The sequence below is a fragment of the Camellia sinensis genome, chromosome 8 (genome assembly GCF_055761805.1).
Source record: "Camellia sinensis isolate YWXY chromosome 8, ASM5576180v1, whole genome shotgun sequence".
In the NCBI taxonomy this organism is placed as follows: domain Eukaryota; kingdom Viridiplantae; phylum Streptophyta; class Magnoliopsida; order Ericales; family Theaceae; genus Camellia; species Camellia sinensis.
In genome coordinates, this window is record NC_138968.1 from 128,993,330 (window position 1) to 129,015,357 (window position 22,028).

The 22,028-nt window shown below is 43.5% G+C and overlaps 2 protein-coding genes across 2 annotated transcripts; both read left to right on the forward strand.

Moving 5' to 3' along the window:
- The first annotated feature begins 18,329 nt into the window (after positions 1–18,329).
- On the forward strand, positions 18,330–20,036 carry LOC145796672 (protein MAINTENANCE OF MERISTEMS-like). The gene is made up of 3 exons (XM_082881845.1): positions 18,330–18,987; positions 19,116–19,277; positions 19,371–20,036. Exons 1-3 carry the CDS (start codon positions 18,481–18,483, stop codon positions 20,019–20,021), a joined length of 1,320 nt encoding a protein of 439 aa, XP_082737971.1. The 5' UTR covers positions 18,330–18,480; the 3' UTR covers positions 20,022–20,036.
- On the forward strand, positions 20,024–20,966 carry LOC145796673 (uncharacterized). The gene is made up of 2 exons (XM_082881847.1): positions 20,024–20,143; positions 20,352–20,966. The coding sequence occupies exons 1-2, from the start codon at positions 20,027–20,029 to the stop codon at positions 20,787–20,789; spliced, it is 555 nt and encodes a 184-aa protein (XP_082737973.1). The 5' UTR covers positions 20,024–20,026; the 3' UTR covers positions 20,790–20,966.
- The last annotated feature ends 1,062 nt before the right edge of the window (positions 20,967–22,028 follow it).

The window sequence follows — 22,028 nt, forward strand, 5'->3', positions numbered from 1 at the left end:
TTGTCGAGGTTTGCACCAAACTCGTGGTGTCTGAGGAGCGCCGTTGTTTAGAATTCAAGAAGAGATTGAGGACTGGGCTCATGTTTAAAGTGGTTGGGTCAATTATTAGAGACTATAGATGCCTTGTGGAGGTGGCAACTCATTTGGAGACCGTAATGCAGATGGAGGAGGAGAGGATGATGGGCTCCAGGAAGAGTCAGGATATTCAGGGGGACAGTAAGAGGCAGAGGGGTTCTAATCCATAGCAGTCCCAAGGAGCTTAGTTAAGGTCCACTTTTCCAGTACCGAGTTCGGGTGCTAGGAGAGGTGCTTAGGGAGATATCATTTGTTTCAAGTGTGGTTAGTTGGGCCACCAGTCTCTAGCTTGCCCACAGAGAGGAGAAGGGCAGTTGTCTGCATCGTCTTCGGCTCATTCTTAGAGCCAGAGTCAGGGGAGAGGCCAACCGCTCACTTGTTATCAGTGTGGGCAGGGGGGGCACATGAAGAGGTTTTTCTCTTAGTTGAGCGAAAAACTTGGTGCGTCTGGTTCGAGGTAGACACAGAGCCATTAGTCGGCCTAGTCAGCACAGGCCTTGAGGGCCAATCAGGGAGTCTCTTCGGCTTAGTCAGTGCATCAAGCTTACGCTCAGAGGGGTGAGCAGGTTGAGCAAAGATCTACAGGGTATGTATATGTTGTTACCGGGCCGAATCTTGTACCAGCTCCTTCAGTAGTGAGAGGTACCTTCTTGTTTTGCAATTCTGTTATTAATGTGTTGATTGATACGAGTACATCCCATTCATTTATGTCGTCTGCATTTACATTGATTTTGGGGTTAGAGTTGGCTCAATTAGCATCTTCTATCTGTGTAGAGTCACCTATTGGTAGTGAGATTGTTTTGAAGCAAGGATGTCGGGGTTGTGACATAGAGGTTGCCGGTTGCTCACATCCTTTTACATTTATGTTAATTGACATGTCTAGTTTTGATGTTATTTGGATATGGACTGGTTGTCATCATATCGGGCTGTCATAGATTGCTACTGTCAGAGGGTTAGTGTATGTACTTTGAGCGGTGATTACTTTTATTTCTTGGGGGACCAGGTTGATAGAGTCTTATTACCAATGTATGATCCGCGTGGGCGGAGTGAACTTAGTTGCCTTCTTGCCAACTTCTTGAGTGGGGAGTGTGATGAAGTCTGAGTTGAGTTGCCAATGGTGGTTTGTGAATACCTAGACCTTTTTCCCGAGGATCTTACTAGTTTGCCATCTCATCGAGAGATCAAGTTCTCTATTGATTTAGTGCTTGGCACGACATCGATTTTTATGGCACCGTATAGATTTGCACCTGCAGAGTTGAGTGAGTTAAAGATTCAACTCCAAGAATTATTAGATAAGGGTTTTATCTACCCTAGTACTTCGCCTTGGGGAGCATCGTCCTTCTTTGTCAAAAAGAAAGATGGTGTGTTAAGACTTTGTATAGATTACCGGAAGTTAAACCAGGTAACTGTTAAGAACAAGTACCCAATGTCTCATATAGATGATTTGTTTGATCAGTTGAAGGGGTCTTGTTGTTTCTCTAAGATAGACCTGAGATCGGGTTATCACCAATTGAGAGTAAGGGAGGAGGCTATCCTGAAGACGGCATTCTGTACGCGGTATGGCCATTATGAGTTCCTAGTGATGCCCTTTGGGCTAACCAATGCACCAGCTGTGTTTATGGATTTGATGAACCGGATCTTCCATGAGTTCTTAGACCTTTTTGTGGTCATCTTTGTGGACGACATCTTGATTTACTCACCCTCTGAAGAGGAGCACGAAGAACACTTGCGAGTGGTGCTTGAGTTGCTTAGAGCCCACCAACTATATGCTAAGTTTGGGAAATGTGAATTCTGGCTGAGAGAAGTTAAGTTCTTAGGTCATGTGGTATTCAGGAAAAGGGTGACTGTAGATTCATCCAAGATAGAAGCAGTGCAAGATTGGGGATAACCTAAGAATGCTTTTGAGATCTGTAGTTTCTTAGAGTTGACCGAGTATTATCGTAGATTTGTGAAGAATTTCTCTAAGCTAGCCTCACTATTAACTAGATTAACAAGGAAAGTGATAAAATTTGTGTGGAGTGAGACCTGTGAGACGTCTTTTCAAGAGCTTAAGGTTAGACTTACCACTACTCCAGTTTTGATTATTCCAGAGAGGGGTTTGGGCTATTCGGTGTATTGTGATGCCTCACGAAAAGGTTTGGGTTGTGTTTTGATGCAAGAGGGGAAGATAGTAGCCTATGGTTTGCAGCAGTTAAAAACACATGAGAGGAATTACCCTACTCATAACCTAGAGTTAGCGACGGTGATCTTTGCCTTAAAGATTTGGAGGCATTATTTGTATGGTGAGAAGTTTAAAGTATTTTCTAATCACAAGAGTCTGAAATATCTATTTACATAGAAAGACTTGAATTTGAGGTAGAGGAGGTTGTAGACACCCCATTTTTGACTGCCATTAAGACTTGGGCGCCTCAGGTTGATCACTCGATGATGAAAGTGATGTTGTATAATTGTTCAAGTTCTTCAGCAAAAGGCTTCGATTTTGAGTTTCTAACCCCAACCTTACACCCTATTTTTTACTAAAACTATTTTAGACCTTAAAACCCTCTTTTTCAAAATATTTTTTCAAATGTTTTTACGATTTTTCGAGGCTCGCATTTCGTTTAAAATATTGCACTTTTCGGGAAACCGAGTAAGGACAAAGTGGGAATAAATGAAAGGGAGGTGAACCCTTTGAAAAATCTTTAAAAACATCTTATTTATAGGTTTGGAGTTGGAGGAAATAGGAAGGGAGGGAAGAAAACTAGTTGGGGAAAATGTTAAGCATCAAATCGTTAAGAGAGAAATGAGCATCCTTCATTAAATTAGGCATATCTCTTTGTACACTTAGAATTTATATATGATACCACCACTATTGGAAAGTAGACTTTCGAGGTTTCAATTTGGACTCAAGAATCATCTAAAATCGAGTCTGGATGAAGGAGATATACCCGTTTGAAGTCAGGCTTGGGAGCAATTTTTTGTGGCTGGCCAACCACGAAGTACCAGGCCGACCACTAAAGGTGGCTGGCTGGCTAGTTGATGAAAAATAGGCCATTTTGAGTAGATTGGCCAGCCAAGTGTCCTCATAAATCAATTTTGGTAGCCGGCCATCCCCTAAGTGGCCGGCCAGCCATGTTTTTCGGCAGAGCAGATATTTGTAGATATTTGTTGCCAGTTGTTTCCACAAGTGCATGCACTGCACCAGCTATCTTTATACAGATATTTTTGACAGAGGCACATGTGTTTCTATATATAGGGGACCTTCTCTCTTGGTTTAGGTTAGAAAAAATTCCAAGAGGACCAAAACTTGTAAAACACTCTCCCTCTCTATCTTGCAACCTACACACTCTCTCTTTACGCTTCCTAAACCAAAAATTTAGCTCTTCTTGCTAAGGTTGTTGAGCCCAAATTTCAGCCCTTGAGAGTGAAAACTTGTTGGTTTGTCAACAAAGGAGTTACTTCTCTTCAAGAGGTATAATTTTGAGCATCTCTACACTACTTCTTTTCTCTTTTTTCTTGTTGTTTTTGTATTTTTTTTTATGGGCTGAAACTTGTGGCTTAAAGCTATCAAAGGTGGAGGGGTTAACCACTCTTCTTTGAACCTTGTTTTCTAGGTTTTTGCCCTTGTGTTTCCCACATCCTTCTCAATTTTTTTCCAGCTTTTTACTGCTATTTTTCAGAGGCTAAAAATGTGGTTTTGAAGTCCTAAAAATGAAGGGGTTAGCCACCCCTCCTTAGGCTTGCTTACTAGCTTCATTTCTCCATTATTTTAGTTAAATCTTTCTAGCATTTTCATGCTAATTTCAGCACTATTTTAGCTGTTTTTAGGATTGTTTTGGTGTATTTATTTCATTCATGCTTTGTATAGTATGCTTATAGTGTTGTAGTCCTCATAGGTTTGGTAGTTTAGGCCTTAGACACCAACCTATTTGAGTTGATAGCTTTCATTTTATCCTTTTCATACATTTTTCACACACTTGTTCTAATCACCTCTGCAACCTCCCTCATTTCTTGGTTTTCTTTGTTTGAGGGTCATTTCAAACGAGTGTTGTTTAAGCTTGAGAAAGAGACCCTTTTATGCTTAATGTTTTAATCTCTTTGGAGGTTCATTATCAAGGCATTACATCTCTCTCATGCCAAAAACAACTTCTTGTTTGACACTTCTCTCCTTTTAGTGGACTTAATTATAATTTTTTGGACTAAAATGACTAAATAATGGAAAGGTAATTAAAAGAGGCAAATCAATTGGACTAAAATGGTACAAGATAATAAAATGGTTTGGATTCAATCGGACGTTAATTGAATCCATTGAATCTTGAATCATTTCATACTCTTTAGTGATGATAATGGTTCAAGATTCAAGGTTTACCACTTCCCTTGATCAATTCCATGATAAGGAAGAGGCTTTGTTGGTCTTTCATTGTCATTCATTGAGCTTTTGTCCCATCGATCCATAAATCATCATGCAACAACCTTGCGATCATTGACGGTTTGTGATCCGATTCTACTCCTCTCTTGATCAATTTCATGATAGGGAGAGGCAGAGAGGATAAACATCCACTAGAAACACTCTGTTTTTGCTCTGTTTCCATTCTGTTGCGGTAGGGCAATATCAAAAATTACTGGCTGGCCGGCCAACCTACCATCCGATCAACCACCTTTTGTTGAGCAATCAGTGGTAATTTTTTGTAAAATAGAACAGAAGCTGAGGCAAAAATAGAATTATTTTCTAACTGCGGACAAAACAGAATCAGGCAGTAGAACAAAGGCGTTTCTGGGAGGATATTCTTGGTTGCACCTGTTATTCCTCAGTTCTTGCATAAATTAGATTTCATACATAATGTGTTGTAATTAATTAGCTTTCAATTCCCAATAGTTAATTAATTCTGTGTTGTAACTAATTAGCTAATTTAATTCTAATTTGTAATAATTAGTCAGTGTAGCTAGTTATTTTTGCCAATTATTTTGGTGGTGTAATAGTTAGGTAATTAAGACATTTATTCGGACCCTCTTGTATGAGGGCAAAATAGTAATATTGTGTGTCTTCCAACCCACTTCTTTCTCCTTTTTATTTATCCACTTATAATGATAGCATCATGTTTTACATTTTTTTATATCATTACCATGCTTACCACATCCATTTTTGCATACATTTGGCTCGGCGCATCATTCTAGTTTTGTGGTTGTGTATTATCCAAGAAAACATGTTTAACTGCATACTATCAAATTGATTCACATGTCATTCTAATAGCCGAGCCTCTTAATTGCATATTGTATGTGTTGCATTAGTTATTTTATATCGTTAGGCATTTTTTCTAATTATTTTTCTTTTTTTGGCTTGCCTCGGTTGAGTACTAGGTGAGAGAATGCATGTGATTGTTGCCATATCGAGCATAGTACCATGAGGCTAAGTGTTTAGTTGATATACCTATTTGAATGCCTATAGATGAAGGCTAATTGCTTAAATTGGGATAATTTGATTAATGTACATATGAGATCGCTTTTTCAAGGAGTACATATTCAAAACATTTTTCCAACAAACATAAAATCAAATGTTTTAATTTTTACAAATTAGTCTATACTTGTGTGCATGACATAGTAAAGATAGCCTAATAACTAGAATAAGAGCATCTATTGAATATAAAAATCACATCATGATTAGTAGAGGCCGATCTTTGATTGGGTGAGTGGGGTGCTCAATTCATGACCTTCCCCTCTCATACCTAAGTTCCCGAGCCGAGACACTTTCGTGATGACGGATAGGTGACCTTTGGCATGAGTCACGTGTTTCCTAAATGTTCTAAAAATATTTAGGTCGCGACTCTGTAATTTGGCAAAGCGGTCCATTTTTGGCATTTTGATTAAAAATCAATTTTTCAAAAGATTTTCCAGATTTTGACTCATTTGTGTTTATTTATTTCACATTGCACTTGTGAAATCAAATTCAGAACCACGAGAGTCCAAACTGTAGGGCTATCATATCCGAAAGAAGCACGAAAAACAAGCTACAGGGGTGGATGAAGTTCATGGAGGATTATGACTTTGAGTTACATTATCATCCGGGGAAGGTCAATGTTACTACCGATGCATTGAGTAGGAAATCTATTAGCAGTGTAGCTTGTATTGCCATCCGAAAATGGTTAATGTTGGGTGCTATAGGTGAGTTTGAATTGCATCTCGGCAAGTCCGTTGAGTCGACAACCTTGTTTTCAGCAGTTGCACAACCTACACTTATGAACCAAGTAATAGAAGCACAGATGGGTGATCTCGAGATAGAATCCCTTTTGGAGAAGATCTCTAGTGAAAATGTAGAGAGAGGTTTGAACGTGTACTCCGACTTGAGTGTTAGATACCTTAACTGTCTCTTCGTGCCAGGGTCTTACTGAGAGTAAGTACTTCGAGAGTTTCATCGTTCATGCCTTGCGGTGCATTTGGGGGGCACAAAGATGTATCATGATCTTAGCCGCCAATTTTGGTGGAGGGGAATGAAAAAGGATATGGCTGTGTTTGTGTCAAGGTGCCTTACTTGTTGCAACCCTTGCCTATAGTGGAGTGGAAGTGAGAGCATGTCATGATAGATTTTGTTGTGGGTCTTCCGAGGACTCAACAGGTTAGTGATGCAATTTGGGTGGTAGTTGACCGGTTGACAAAGTTATCACACTTTATACCTATACGCGTGAGTGACTTGGTAGATCATCTTGTTGACCTTTATATTGGGGACATAGTGAGGTTGCACGGGGTCCCTGTGACAATTGTCTCGGATAGAGATTTGCGTTTTATGACTTGGTTATGGCAGAGCTTACAGAGTGCCATGGGCACGAGATTGACTTTTAGTACTGTGTATCATCCTCAGACTGACGGATAGTCTGAACGTACTATTCAGATCCTTGAGGATATGCTTCGGGGTTGTGTTCTTGACTTTAAGGGGTCGTTGGAGAGACACTTGTCCTTAGCGGAGTTTGCCTATAACAATAACTTCTAATTGAGTATTGGCATGGCAACATTTGAGGCCTTGTATGGTCGATCGTGTAGATCCCTTGTGTGTTGGGCTGAGGTGGGTGATGCACCTATGTTGGGTCTAGTGTTAGTTCGAGAAACAATGGAGAAAGTGGCACTTATTTGTAAGAGGTTGGCTACTGCCCAAAGTCGCTAGAAAAGTTACGCCAACCACAGGAGGAGACCCTTGTCTTTTGAGGTGGGAGACCATGTCTTCTTGAAGATATCACCTAGGAGGGGTTTGATGAGGTTTGGAAAGCGTGGGAAGTTGTCCCTTCGATTCATTGGGTCTTTTGAGATCCTTGAGCAAATTGGAGAAGTAGTTTATCGTTTGGTTTTTCCACCACAGCTTTTCGGGGTTCATGATGTGTTTCATATTAGCATGCTTCGGAAGTATGAGTCGGACCTATCACACGTGTTGGATTGGGCTAACCTAGAGGTTGATGAGGATGCCTCGTATGAGGAGAGACCAGTGACAGTCTTGGATACTCAGGACCAAGTCTTGCGAGGCAAAACAATTCCTTAGTTAAAGTATTGTGGAAACATCATAGGGTTGAGGAAACAACTTGGGAATGTGAGCTGGAAGTCTATAAGAAGTATCTGAACTTATTTGTTGATGTTTGAGCATGTATTGAAATTTTGATTATGTTAATGAAATATGAAAACATTTTATATGTTTTATGTGTTTTGGAAACACGGATCTAATGTAAACATTGTATATACTTTGGAAAAATGTGAATTGTGCTTTCAATGTTGGAACTTGTGTATCGAGTTGATGAGAATGGGTGACCAGAGGATGGGTCATGGTGATGGAATTGATTAATTATCTTTATTGTGTTCGGTTTAAACATAGTTTTAAAACTTGATTTGAAATTTCAAGGATGAAATTCCTTAAAGAAGGGAGATTATAGCGATTCCAATTTTAACCCGACCCTTTTGTATCTTGGACCCGGGTTTCGTGGTTTCATAGTGTTGTTCATGTCTCTTTCCCCTCATACTTCTTTCAGTTTGGCTATTGGATTTAATGGTTGTGTATGGAATAGGTTGGTTGCTTGGTTTTTAAACTTTTGTTGTCCAAAATTTTACTCCTCTGCTCGAGCAGCACTTCTTGCGCTCAAGCGGTACTTCTTGCACTCGAGCGGGTTTTGTGAACTCTCAGTACTTTTGCAAGTCTATAAAACTACTAGGAGAGTGTATTCTATGCTTGAGCAGTGCTTTCTGCGCTCGAGCAATCTCAGCTTGAGTGGCCATTCTTGCGTTTGAGCGTTGGTCTATTGTTTGCAAAACTACTGGGAGTGTGCATTCTGCGTTCGAGCGTCACTTCTTGCGCTCGAGCGGAACAACTTAATGTGTCTGATGCTCAAGCATCACTTCTTGCGTTCGAGTGGACTGTCTATATATCATTTTGCAACAGCACCCTTCTACATCACTTTTTCATATCTTTTCCTCTCAAAACCCTAGTTCTAGAGCCCTTTTCTCTAAAACTCACTCTATCTCTACATTTTCACATAGATTTGGTGGTTTCTCTACCCGTGTGCCTTTGTTAAAAAGGTAGAGCACTCTGAGGGCTCTCCGTTGATCCGAATAGAGTTGAGTTTTGGCATCTTTCATGTGAGGCCCCTAAAAATTTTGTTTTTTTAAAAGTCCCTTATTTTTAAATTATTTCATTAAAGTCCCTTATTCTCTTAATTAATTTCAATTTTAACCCTAGTTTCCGATAATCGCCATTTTGGCTCGGTATCTCGCTTTTTATTGTGAATCGGCATTCATGTGACTCGAATTACTTTTCCTATCATTAATTTATTAAATTTATGACTTAAATATATGTTTTATTTCAAAAATTCAGATTTGTACCCTCTACTTTCCTTATTATTGCATTTTGGCCTCAAAAATCTTAATATTTTATTCAATAAGAGTACAACTAATATTTTATTGATTTATACATAATATCTACTATATTTTATTCAAAAGAAATCAAATTCTCACATGTGGAAATGGTGCCCGGTTGTGAATAGAGGAGGACCAAAAAAATTATTTTTTATATAGCAAATCTTGAATTAAATATTCAAGAAAATCTTTGAAAACATAAAGAAATGGGGAGCAACAAATGCAATGTACTCGTCTCCCAATTAACTAATAAATAGGATTACTTTTTCTTAATCAAGATTAATTAACACTAATCCTAATTGGATCCAATTACAAACCAACCAAACTAGATCAATTCCATTGAAATTCAACCAAACCATTCAACCATTTTCTCTCTCTTACTTGGCCTATAAATACAAGCCTTGATAGCTGTAGACAGGCCCGCGGGGGACCTCGCTACAGCTCGGACTTGACTTTCGTTAGTCACGGTTCTAAGTCTGAACCAAAGAGTCCAAATCCGGCAAATCGTTTTGAGAAAACTGATTTTTGAAAGAAGTGCCAAACATGGACTACTTTGCCAGATACAGAGTCGCCACCTAAATATTTTATTTTGGGAAATTTAGGAAACCCTGACTCGGTGCCAAAAGGCCACGTGTCCGTCATCACCAAAGTTGCCTCGGCTCGGGAACTTGGGTACGATTGGGGAAGGTCACTTCGTGAGCACCCCCGCTCGCCCGGTCATAGACCGGCCTCTACTAACCATGATATTAATTTTTGAAACATTGTGAGTTCTTATTCCGGTTTATTAGCCTAGGTTACTATGTGATGTGCACAGCATACAAGTATAGACTGAATCGCCTGAATTGGAACAAAATATTTCATGTTTGTTTTTGAAAGAGGTTTTGCTACCCGCAGGTAGGCTTGAAACATTTGATGATTTATTCCAATTTAAGTAACCCAACCTTCACCCACAGGCATTCAGGCAGTTATATCAGATAAGCACATAGCCTCATGGTAAGCATGCTATTCATGGCAGTCACTCACACGCATGCAAGGATGCTAAAGCATAAAGCTTACCGAGTACTCCAAGCCAAAATAGCAACTCATTAGAAATCATGCATGAATCCTAAGTATACAGAAATGTCTAATGCAACACATGCAAAATGCAACTATAGCAGGCTCGGCTATTCTAAGATGGCATACGAAATGTTACAACTATCATGTATTCAACTTTGAAATTGAAAGTACAATGCAGTTAGTATGATGCGCCGAGCCCGGTGCATGCAATACAGATGAATGAATGTAAACATGCTGTCATACTGTATGCTAATTTAAATATGCCCTAATCTAACCATCATAAGCGGATAAATAAAAGGGAGAAAGACGTGGGGTTGGAAGACATACATCACACTCACGCACACTTATTACAATTATGCCCTCGCGCAGAGGGTCCGAATAAATATACAGTCCCGAATAAAAGAATATTACAGTCCAAAATATTATAAAATCCTAATTAATTAATGAATTAACTAAGAAAGCGGTAAAACTGGCGTGCAAGCCAGGGACTGCCTTGCTTCTGATGGATGATGCATGTCCGGGTTGTCTTGCGCGAAAATCCACCGGAATGCCCCAATTAGCCTCTGTTTACACCTGTTCTTGAAATGCGTGCCAAGCTCCAAAAAGTTGCTGATTCCTGATTTTGCTGCAACAGAGAGCAGGAAAGGGGCATAGCAATGTATTTGCACAGATATATGCCTGTCTCGAACCTCGTGCCACCAATCACGCATACCGAGGCATGATGGCCGAGGAGTCGAAATGCACAACTCAATATAGGATGAATGCACATGAAACTACAGCTAAAACCTAACTCCATCATGGATAATCTGGAGTGTCGGTGACTGGGGAATTGAGACACATTCCGTCACTCGGAGTACGAAATCTACCTCGTTTCCCGTGCCCGGACTAACTCTTATTCCGGACATGATGCAATATGCATGATATGCATGAAATGCAACTAAGATACAATCCTAATATGCACAATGCTATGGAAATGAAATGCCTCGAAATGCGTGCACACGGGCATGCAAACTGAGAAAATGGCAGAATGAAATCGAAGATACAACCTAGTATGCACAATGCTATGAAAATGAGATGCCTCGAAATACGTGCACACGGGCACGCAAACCGTGAAAATGACAGAATGTACTGAAAATGAGACGCCTTGAAATGCATGCGCACGGGCATGCAAACCGAGGCAATGGCGGAATGCAATGAAAATGAGATGCCTTGAAATGCGTGCGCACGGGCACGCAAACCGAGGCGATGGCAGAATGCAATGAAAAGGAGACGCCTTGAAATGCGTGCGCACGGGCACGCAAACCGAGGTGATGACAGAATGCAATAAAATGAGATGCCTTGAAATGCGTGCGCATGAGCACGCAAACCGAGGCGATGACAGAATATAATGAAAATGAGACGCCTTGAAATGCGTGCGCACAGGCACGCAAACCGAGGCGATGACAGAATACAATGAAATGACATGAAAACATGATATGGGCTTATACCAACATGAATGAGCCTCAGCCACACTCACATAGGATGCCGGCGGATAAAAAAAGGGTGCCTCGAAATGCGTGCACACGGGCACGCAAACCGAGGCGGTGGCAAAATACGATGTAATGACATGGAAACATGATATGGGCTTATACCAACATGAATGAGCCTCAGCCACACTCACATAGGATGCCGGCGGATAAAAAAGGGGTGCCTCGAAATGCGTGCACACGGGCACGCAAACTGAGGCGGTGGCAAAATGCGATGTAATGACATGGAAACATGATATGGGCTTATACCAACATGAGTGAGCCTCAGCCACACTCACATAGGATGCCGGCGGATAAAAATGGGGTGCCTCGAAATGCGTGCACACGGGCACGCAAACCGAGGCGGTGGCAAAATGCGATGTAATGTCATGAAAACATGATAGCAATCATTCTAATGGAATTTCAGCACTAAAATATGGGGGAAAACAGTCCCGAAATGAGGCGAAATGACATGAAATGCATGGAATTGTCTCGAAATGCGAATTTAGGCGCCCGAAATGGCCTATAGCTATGCCAAACATGCACAACATGGACATGCAATGCAAAGACAGAAGCTAGACAGTCCCAAAAAAGGCACTTTCACAGTTATAAACATGGCCAAACAGAAAGCATAGGTATGGCAAAAATGGCATGCAAGAATAGGGGCCAAGAGAGGGGTAATGAAGCAAGTGATATAAGCAAAACCCAAACTGAAAAATTTCCTTCTCCAACATTTAAGAGGGACTAAAAATATGAATATTTATAGTATATGGAAAACCTAAAATCAGTATACAAACATGATAGAAATGTGATGCAAAATGAGGCTCAAAAGTGGCTATAACATGAGGTATGCAAAATATTCGCCAAACAGACAAAGACCCTTAATAAAACATGTAGAATGGACCAAAATAAGCACTTTTTCAGAACTGTAAAATGGCCAAAAACAAAAGCATGATAGGATAACTAAACATGCAAGAATTGGGAATAAAAGAGAGATATAACATGAAGTGACCTATGGAGGTCCCAAACCATGAAAGGACCTAAATGAAACATGAAGAATGGACCAAAATAAGCACTTTTTCAGAACTGTAAAATGGCCAAAAACAAAAGCATGGTAGGCTGCCATTGCATGCAAGAATGAGGAAGAAAAGAGGAGCATAAAGGTAGGTACAACATGGAAGTCCCAAATGGTGTTGAGCCCTTCTTCAATGTTGAAGGGGGGCTCAAAATAAGCCTAATATTAGTTTACAACATGCTCAAAAACAGATTACTCATGGGTCGAAAATAGCATGCAAGATTATGACATATAAGATGATCAATGAAGCAAGTGCATCATGGAGGGCTCAAACAGGGTTGAGCCCTTAATGAAAAGTGAAGATGAGCTCAAAAGAGGGCCCTTTTCAGTTAGGGCCGGAGCTTGAAACAAAAAGCATAGGGGGCTTACTAATGGATCAAGAAAAAGTGTCAAAGTGAAGAAAAGTTACTCACCCTTGAAGACTAAGACTTTTGTTGCTTCTTGGACCAATTTGCAGCTTCTTTTGCCTTTGAGAAACCTTCCTTGTTGCTGGAAATGAGGTGGTGGTGGTAGAGCTTGGTGGTGTAGAAGAAATGGTGCTTAGGGACTTAGAGATTTCAAAGAAATGAGAAGGATGAATATGGAGTTGTGTATGGAGGCTTGAACAACAATTTTTCTAACCCTTGAATGTGATATAGTTTGCTTGTTATAAGGGCCAAAGAGGGGGTGTAAAGGTGGGAGAAAAGGAGACAAACTTTCCCCCACAAAATATCCCCCGGATAAAGATCTTTTCTGGGGGATAAAGCTCCACAGCTGTAAAGGGAACAGTGCAAGGAGCTCGGCCGGCCTATTACTTTTGCTCCATGTGGCCGGCCGGCCACACCCCCTAGCCGGCCGGCTAGGGGTCAAAAGGGTCAAGCAGATTTTCTGGCCGGCCACCAATTGATGGTGTCCTCCTATGTGTGTACGACACAACCCTGTGGTTAAAAGTCCAAGAAAGTGGGTCCAAGGGGTTCAACATTAGCTCGGAAAGAGGGGTTCAAAAGGGTCAGGTGGAATTACTGGCCGGCCACCAACTTTTAGGGTCCTCTCATGTGTGTACATCACAAATATGTGGTTCAAAGTTCAAGAAAAAGGGTCCAAAGGGTTCAACATTAGCCTGGAAGGAGGGGGTCAAAAGGGTCAAGTAACATTACTTGCCGGCCACCAACTTTTAGGGTCCTCTCATGTGTGTACATCACAAATATGTGGTTCAAAGTTCGAGAAAATGGGCCCAAGGGGTTCAACATTAGCTCGGAAAGAGGGGTTCAAAAGGGTCAGGTGGAATTACTGGCCGGCCACCAACTTTTAGGGTCCTCTCATGTGTGTACATCATAAATATGTGGTTCAAAGTTCGAGAAAATGGGCCCAAGGGGTTCAACATTAGCCCGGAAGTGCGAAAAACGGGCGCCGGAGGATGTATAACTGGTTGCTGTAACAATTGCTGGCCTCCCACCCTTCAGTGACCTCTCTAGTGATAAAACAGAGGTACCTGCCAAAAATGAATGAAAACCGTTGCAAAACGAATGCTCGGGGACCAAAACGGGCAGTTCGAGGTCCTGAAAATGGGCTGTTAAGCACCGAAAGTGGCGTTCGGCCACGAAGTGGGTTTCTCAGACCCCAGTGTCCCTCAAAAGGGATTAAATAAGATGTATACCAAAAATTAGAACAAACGGAGGTGGTTAGGCGGTCCCGAATCGAGGCACACGGCCAACGGTCCCGAAAAACCGGAAACCGGACTCCGAATTGGGAAAAATGGCCTACGGCCACCAAATGTAGCCTACGGACATTGAGAGATGGTCTACTGGACCTCTCCCTCCCCTCGGGAAAAGAAGCAAAGAAAACCGAGCCTGGTTCGCAAACCGAGGCAAAGTACAAAAGAGGGTTCGGAAGTACGGAGGCAGGGCTCGCGGCCACAACTCTGAAACTTCTGAACAAGCACATTATGCAACATCACCAAGCGCTCAATCAGTGACGTCTGAGTCTTAAGGTCGGTCAAAAATGGGGTGTCTACAGTTGCCCCTCTTTGACAGAACTCGGAAGTCACAAGTGACGGGAGTGAATGTCAAAGCCCAGAGACGACCCATTTTTGACAAGGCCGAAGACTTAGACAAACGTACAAGATAAACAGAGATGTGCCCGCAGGCATGCCCGCAGGCAGGGGGCAAAATGCAAATGATATGCAAGAAGCCGAACATAACTCAATGATCATGCAAATGCAGCAAGCTGTAATGAAGCAAGTATTCGCAAATAGATGCAACAGTTTTAAGCAAGAATGCAAAGCAACAACTACATTTCATGCAGTTAAGAAATGCGGAGGATTATTCAATCCCCGCCACGTCTCACACGGAGAAGATACGATACCTGCGCGATTCGTCTGGTCGCACCAGCCTCAATTGAACCGTACATACAATATCGTGCCTGCAAAAGAGAGAAATTGCAACAAGTACAATATACTACCAACATATATTTAATGTGATTCCGAAAGTTCGACACACGCGGTGCCGGTGAGTGAATGCATCGCAATGCAAAAAAGGAACGTGCGTGACAACGTATGCTCAAACATAGAGGTATGCCAATATCAAGAAATGTGTATGTTAATGCAGGTATGCTCATGAGAATGCAAGTTATGTGCATGATAGTACAAAATGAGCATAAATCAGGGTGTTCATTTGTCATGAAACAACGAGTACGGAAATGCGCGTTTCGGCGAAGGCGACTTGATCACGGCCTCTGATCCACTTCCTGGAAGGGCTACAACTCATTCAAAAAGGATACACTTTGATTTCGATGAATGATGATGAGACATATGTCAGAACTCGAAGCCGAAGTCCCGGCGGAGCAATTTCGCGACCGGAAGTGTACTTTTCTTGAACTTGTTCAGGTCCCGGGAACTCCGATCTTCCTCAAAATTTGCAGAGAGCTTGGTGGGCATGTGGGGGACATGGCCGGCCGTTTATCTTCCCAAGGGGAGGTGGCCAACCGGTTTTCCATAAAGTAGATAGCTGGCCGGCCAGTTTTCCAAAAAGGAAATGGCTGGCCGGCTAGAAAAGGGGGCCGGCTGGCCATATGCCCAGATCCGAGGGCAGTTTGGTCTTTTTCACCTCCTTTTTGATGCTCCTTCAACCAAGACCTTGAGCCTATAAAAGGCAGCCGAGGCCCCTTCCTTTCTTGCCTCCTACAACACTTTTCTTCTCAAGATCTGAGTTTCCTACGCGTTTTCCAACGCCCCGTGCAAATTGTTTTCGCAAAAATATTCAGTTTCAAGCACTTTGAAGCGATTAAATTTCGGTTTCGGAGCTTCTTTTCGCATTTTCGCCACTTGAAGTAAGTTTGCCTCAATATTTGGAAGATTTTCTCAGGAGTTGACTTTTGTTGACTTTTTCCAATTTCGGCTCATTTTGCTCATTTTTGCTCCCTTTTGCAGATCTTTTGAAAATGGCGGGCAATTCTCCCCACGGCGGAGGTTTTCCAGGTGCCGGAGATGATTTCGATCCCATGACTCTACCCCCGAGGACCCGACCTTTTATTCCCGGGAGGTACCGTCCGCCAGCACATGTCCTCCCTCGTGCTGTCTTCCGTCACTTTACTAGCTTTGACGAGCGAGCACCCGGGGATCTGCTTCTCCGAGAGCCGGAGCATCACCTCTCTCATGAGGCCCGAGAGGTATTTTCCTCATTTTCTGTATTTTTTGTACATTTTCGCACCTTTGCCATGCTTGAACATGCAGTTTAGCTTATGACATAGTACTTTGCTTGCATCCTGAACATGTAGTTTCAACACTCGAATTTCTGAACACTCGGCTCATTAATTAATTGCGAGCGCATAGTACACATTAGTTAAGAGGCGAACACACGGCTCAAACACTGATTTTTCGAACACACAGCCCGAATTCGAAAGTGAACACACAGCCCACACTAGTTGAAATTTGAACACGCAACCCAAACTTTAAATTCTCTGAACACGCAGCCCAGATAGATAGTGAACACGCAGCCCACAATTTAACCGAAAGTTGAACACGCAGCCCAAACTTTAAATTTTCTGAACACGCAGCCCAGATAGATAGTGAACACGCAGCCCACAATTTAACTGAAAGTTGAACACGCAGCCCAAACTTCAAATTTTCTGAACACGCAGCCCAGATAGATAGTGAACACGCAGCCCACAATTTAACTGAAAGTTGAACACGCAGCCCAAACTTCAAATTTTCTGAACACGCAGCCCAGATAGATAGTGAACACGCAGCCCACAATTTAACCGAAAGTTGAACACGCAGCCCAAACTTTAAATTTTCTGAACACGCAGCCCAGATAGATAGTGAACACGCAGCCCACAATTTAACTGAAAGTTGAACACGCAGCCCAAACTTCAAATTTTTTGAACACGCAGCCCAGATAGATAGTGAACACGCAGTCCACAATTTAACTGAAAGTTGAACACGCAGCCCAAACTTTAAATTTTCTGAACACGCAGCCCAGATAGACAGTGAACACGCAGCCCACAATTTAACTGAAAGTTGAACACGCAGCCCAAACTTCAAATTTTCTGAACACGCAGCCCAGATAGATAGTGAACACGTAGCCTACAATTTAACTGAAAGTTGAACACGCAGCCCAAACTTCAAATTTTCTGAACACGCAGCCCAGATAGATAGTGAACACGCAGCCCACAATTTAACTGAAAGTTGAACACGCAGCCCAAACTTCAAATTTTCTGAACATGCAGCCCAGATAGATAGTGAACATGCAGCCCACAATTTAACTGAAGTTGAACACGCAGCCCAAACTTCAAATTTTCTGAACACGCAGCCCACAATTTAACCGAAAGTTGAACACGCAGCCCAAACTTTAAATTTTCTGAACACGCAGCCCAGATAGATAGTGAACACACAGCCCACAATTTAACTGAAAGTTGAACACGCAACCCAGATAGATAGTGAACACGCAGCCCAAACTTCAAATTTTCTGAACATGCAGCCCAGATAGATAGTGAACACGCAGCCCACACTGATAGAAAGTTGAACACGCAGCCCAAACTTCAAATTTTCTGAACACGCAGCCCAGATTTAAATAGTGAACACGCAGCCCACACTGATAGAAAGTTAAACACGCAGCCCAAACTTCAAATTTTCTGAACACGCAGCCTAGTTAATTAGTGAACACACAGCCCACACTGATAGAAAGTTGAACACGCAGCCCAAACTTCAAATTTTCTGAACACGCAACCCAGATTAAATAGTGAACACGCAGCCCACAGTGATAGAAAGTTGAACACGCAGCCCAAACTTCAAATTTTCTGAACACGCAGCCCATATAGATAGTGAACACGCAGCCCACACTGATAGAAAGTTGAACACGCAGCCCAAACTTCAAATTTTCTGAACACGCAGCCCAGATTAAATAGTGAACACGCAGCCCACACTGATAGAATTTGCATGTAGCTTATTTCACTTCTTCGACATATAGCCCATTTCATCTCATTGGCACATAACCATTTATTTTATTGGCACACAGCCCATTCATTTCATTGGCACACAGCCCATTTCATCTCATTGGCACACGGCCCATTTATTTTATTGGCACACAGCCCATTCATTTCATTGGCACACAGCCCATTTCATCTCATTGGCACACGGCCCATTTATTTTATTAGCACACAGCCCATTCATTTCATTGGCACACAGCCCATTTCATCTCATTGGCACACAGCCCATTTCATCTCATTGGCACACGGCCCATTTATTTCCATTATTAACACATGTATTCATTCTGAATACAGGTTGGTTCCCGTAGTGTGCGGGGGTATGGTTCCACCATCGCGCGGGACTGGTATGCTGAGCTCCCGGAGGGTGTCCGAGACTTGGTAGATTTGGCAGGGTTCGGGCCCTTCTGCGTCGGGTTGTCAAGTTGTCCTGCCAGGAGGACACTGATGGCAGCCTTGGTAGAGAGATGGTGGGACACCACCAACTCCTTTCATTTCTCTGCTACCGGGGACATGACCATGACGCCCCTAGACTTCGCTGTGTTGACTGGCTTAGACATCGGAGGTTGGTCCATCCCCTACGATGAGGATATGGGCGAGTGGGAGGCCGCTTGGATGTATCTATTGGGGGCTCGCCCGCCTGTTGACAGGGTTTCTGGGAGAGTCCGATACACTTGGTTCTCTTCCCACTTCCGGCGGGCGGAGATGGTGCCTGAGACTCCCGAGGAGACAGAGCAGTATGCCCGTGGTTTCCTTATGTTCCTCTTCGGGACTACCCTGTTCGCCGACAGAGGGAACACAGTCGGGCTATACCTGCTGAGTGCTCTGGTTGACCTATCACAGGTCCATCGATATGACTGGGGTGGCGCCGGCCTGGCTACCCTTTACTTTTATATGAGCGCGACCTCCCGCGGGCGGGGCAATTTACTTGGCGGCTACTGGAGAGCCTGGGAGGTACTTTTCTGTCATCTTGATTTACATTTCTGCTCTTCATTACTTGTACATTGCACTCACAGCGCACTTTTACAGTCTGTGTTTTGCTCTCAGCATTTCGTACTTACATTCTGCACTGTTTTTCTCAGCTATGGGTCTATGTATACTTCCCATCATTAGCCCCAGAGCTGGAGGTGGCAGGGATTCCCATGACCCCATATTCATTGGTGTTCGAGGGCCCGCACCGGCCGAGACCTCGAGAGACCCTCCTTTACCTGCGACAGTACTTTGACACTGTGCGACATTCAGAGGTACCTCAGAACTTTCAGTTCCTTTCATTTTCATCTTTGATTTGCTCTGCATATTCTTGATTTCTGATTGGTTTATGCATTTATCATCTGCAGATCACATGGCAGCCTTGGGCGCCCCTGGGTGATGGTTTCCGACTTCAGTATACCGGAGCGTCGGACATCTCCCAGTATAGGGTCCTGCTCGAAGGGCCGGTTGGCAGGGTATGGTTCCTGGGGGAGCGCTTTCTGCGCCAGGTATGGGGGTATCTTTCTCAGGATCCTCCCGCAGTACCCCCAGCCAGTATGCGGACTGCTGACAGGCTCTCTTACTCGGAGGTAGTCGGCGCCATGTTGGGTAGTGATGCTTTACTACATATTGAGGAGGGGGACTACGCCACTTACCGTCACATATATTTGATGCCTCCATTGACGGGAGCTCGTATCCCGATGATGAGGCCTGCCGGTATGTCATCCTCGGGCCAGGCTCGGGCTCGGGCTGCAGACGCCCCTTCTACTAGCAGGGCTGGTACATCTAGAGGTGGGAGTAGACCGGTTCCTCCGACTCCGTCAGCTTATCCTCATCCTGGATGGCCAGATATGCCTACTAAGTTGATGGCGTGGCAGTATGGGGCTATCTCTCCGACCCCGATTCCGCTAGAGCCTCCGATGCCCAGTGATCGATACGTCATTGATCCTGACTCACCGCTGGTATGCTCCACTGTTTTTCATTCATCATTCAGATGTTTAGACATTCTTGTTCACTGATGATTATGAGCTCATTTTTGCAGCCACCGCGAGGGTACATGGAGGAGGTGGTTGGACTGGTGGCCACACTCGAGGGCATGGTCCTGCGTAGGGAGGCACAGTTGTCTGTCGCGGGCATTCAGGTACCCTTCAGTTTTCTGGCATTTATCATACTTCTGATGACATACTGATTTCTACTGCATCGATAGACTACTTGTGTAGAGCACATCTGACACACACCCCACTTGTACACTGTATTTACACGCACCCACTTCACGTAGCCTTTGCTTGTATCTGCATCTGATGTATATATTTGGACTGATGTATTTGAATTGAACTCTTTGTTTTCAGATGCCTTCATGGTCCGGTCAGCCGCAGACCAGGCCACCTGGGCCTCCTTGGGGAGCTGGGCCATCTGGGCCTTTTAAGGGAGTTGGGTCACCCGGGCCTTTTCAGGGGGCGGGGTCATCTCGGCCTTCCCGAGGAGCCGGGCCATCTAGGCCTTTTCGGGGAGCTCGAGGAGGGCCTGTCCGCAGACGCAGGGCTCACGTTGTGGAGGTGGAGCCTGATGAGGAGGAGGAGGATGTTGAGGAGGAGGAGGAGGCTACCGATCGTCAGTCAGAGACATCTGCTGAGGAGGGGGGCTCCGGTTTTGGCTCGGGGAATAGAGGCGAGGCTGAGGGGGATCCTGAGGATGACAGCTCCGACTCAGATGGTGATGATGGTGCGGAGGTTGTCCCGCAGAAGAGGATGAGGAGTGCTTCTCGTTCCCGTTCCCGAGGACTTTGATGTTGCTATTTCCTGCTTTATTTTTCTTTTTGCTAGTAGTTTGTAGCACTTTGCACATTGTTAGGCAGTTTTATTTTTTGTAAAACTTGTACCTTTGTTTGTTGTAAAGCATGATGGAATGAAATAGCTTTTGAAAAGGTGTTTGTATTTTAAACTTTTAGCATCGTATCGCATCAATTTATTTTGCACAAAAATGGAATTGAATGGAAATGCGCGTTGTGTAATCAACAAGTCAGGTAGTGAACCGACGCAACAAACTAAGCAACTCAACTTACTAAGATATAACAGAACCTTAGGAAGTTTACAACTCGATAAGCAAAATGCAACAACGTTGACAACGCAAATAAACAAGACTTAAACAAAGATTGCTTAAACAGAGAACAATGGCTCAAAAACACGAAACACGTCCGCTCGACAAACAACTCGATAAGCAAAACAACAACTCGATAATCAAAACAACAACTCAATAAACAAAACTCAGCAGCAACAGAGTGTACTTCTGATGATCTGGGCACCGGAACGCATCCGAAACGGAGGGAGATGAAGGCCTTTGACTCTCCCGTTGCATGGAAATGCTTGGAACTCTCCCTCGAAGGGTAAAACAGGGCCAAGGGGATACACTGCAGCATTGCCGGCCATCCTTGGGAGCCGGCCGGCCATTTTTTGGGGAGAGAGACAGCTGGCCGGCCATTTGTGAAAAAGTAAATGGCTGGCCAGCCAGAAAAGGTGGCCGGCTGGCCACTCAGTCCTGTAGCCACCTGGTTTTTGACACGTGTCCCCGTGAATAGTGTTTTTCCTTCTATAAAAGCCTCAACTTCGGGAATATTCATTTCATCTTAGTTTTAGACAAAGATGGAGGCGTTTCTCGCAGAAAATCTCATATCTTGGATCTCTTCTTTGGATGGCTCGGAAAAGCTGAACTTCCGGGGTTTCGGCTTGAATGCACTATTCACTCTGAGCCGTACTCCGCTACAGCTTCCTTTTCTCCATGCCGCGGCAAGGTTCTGGAATCCAGTGATGCATGTTTTTAGCTTTGGCGGCCAAGAGATGTGTCCCACTTTCGAAGATTTTCAGGTTTTGATGGAGTCTGAATGCTCTGAGGTGATCTTGCCCCAGCTCCGTTTTGGCCATGCTCAGGCTTTAGGGCGGATGTGTGGGCTCACGGCGCTTGACGCTCGATCTCTGATCTGCAGTGGGGAACTGGACATCCTCGACTTGATCCATCGTTTTTCCGACGCT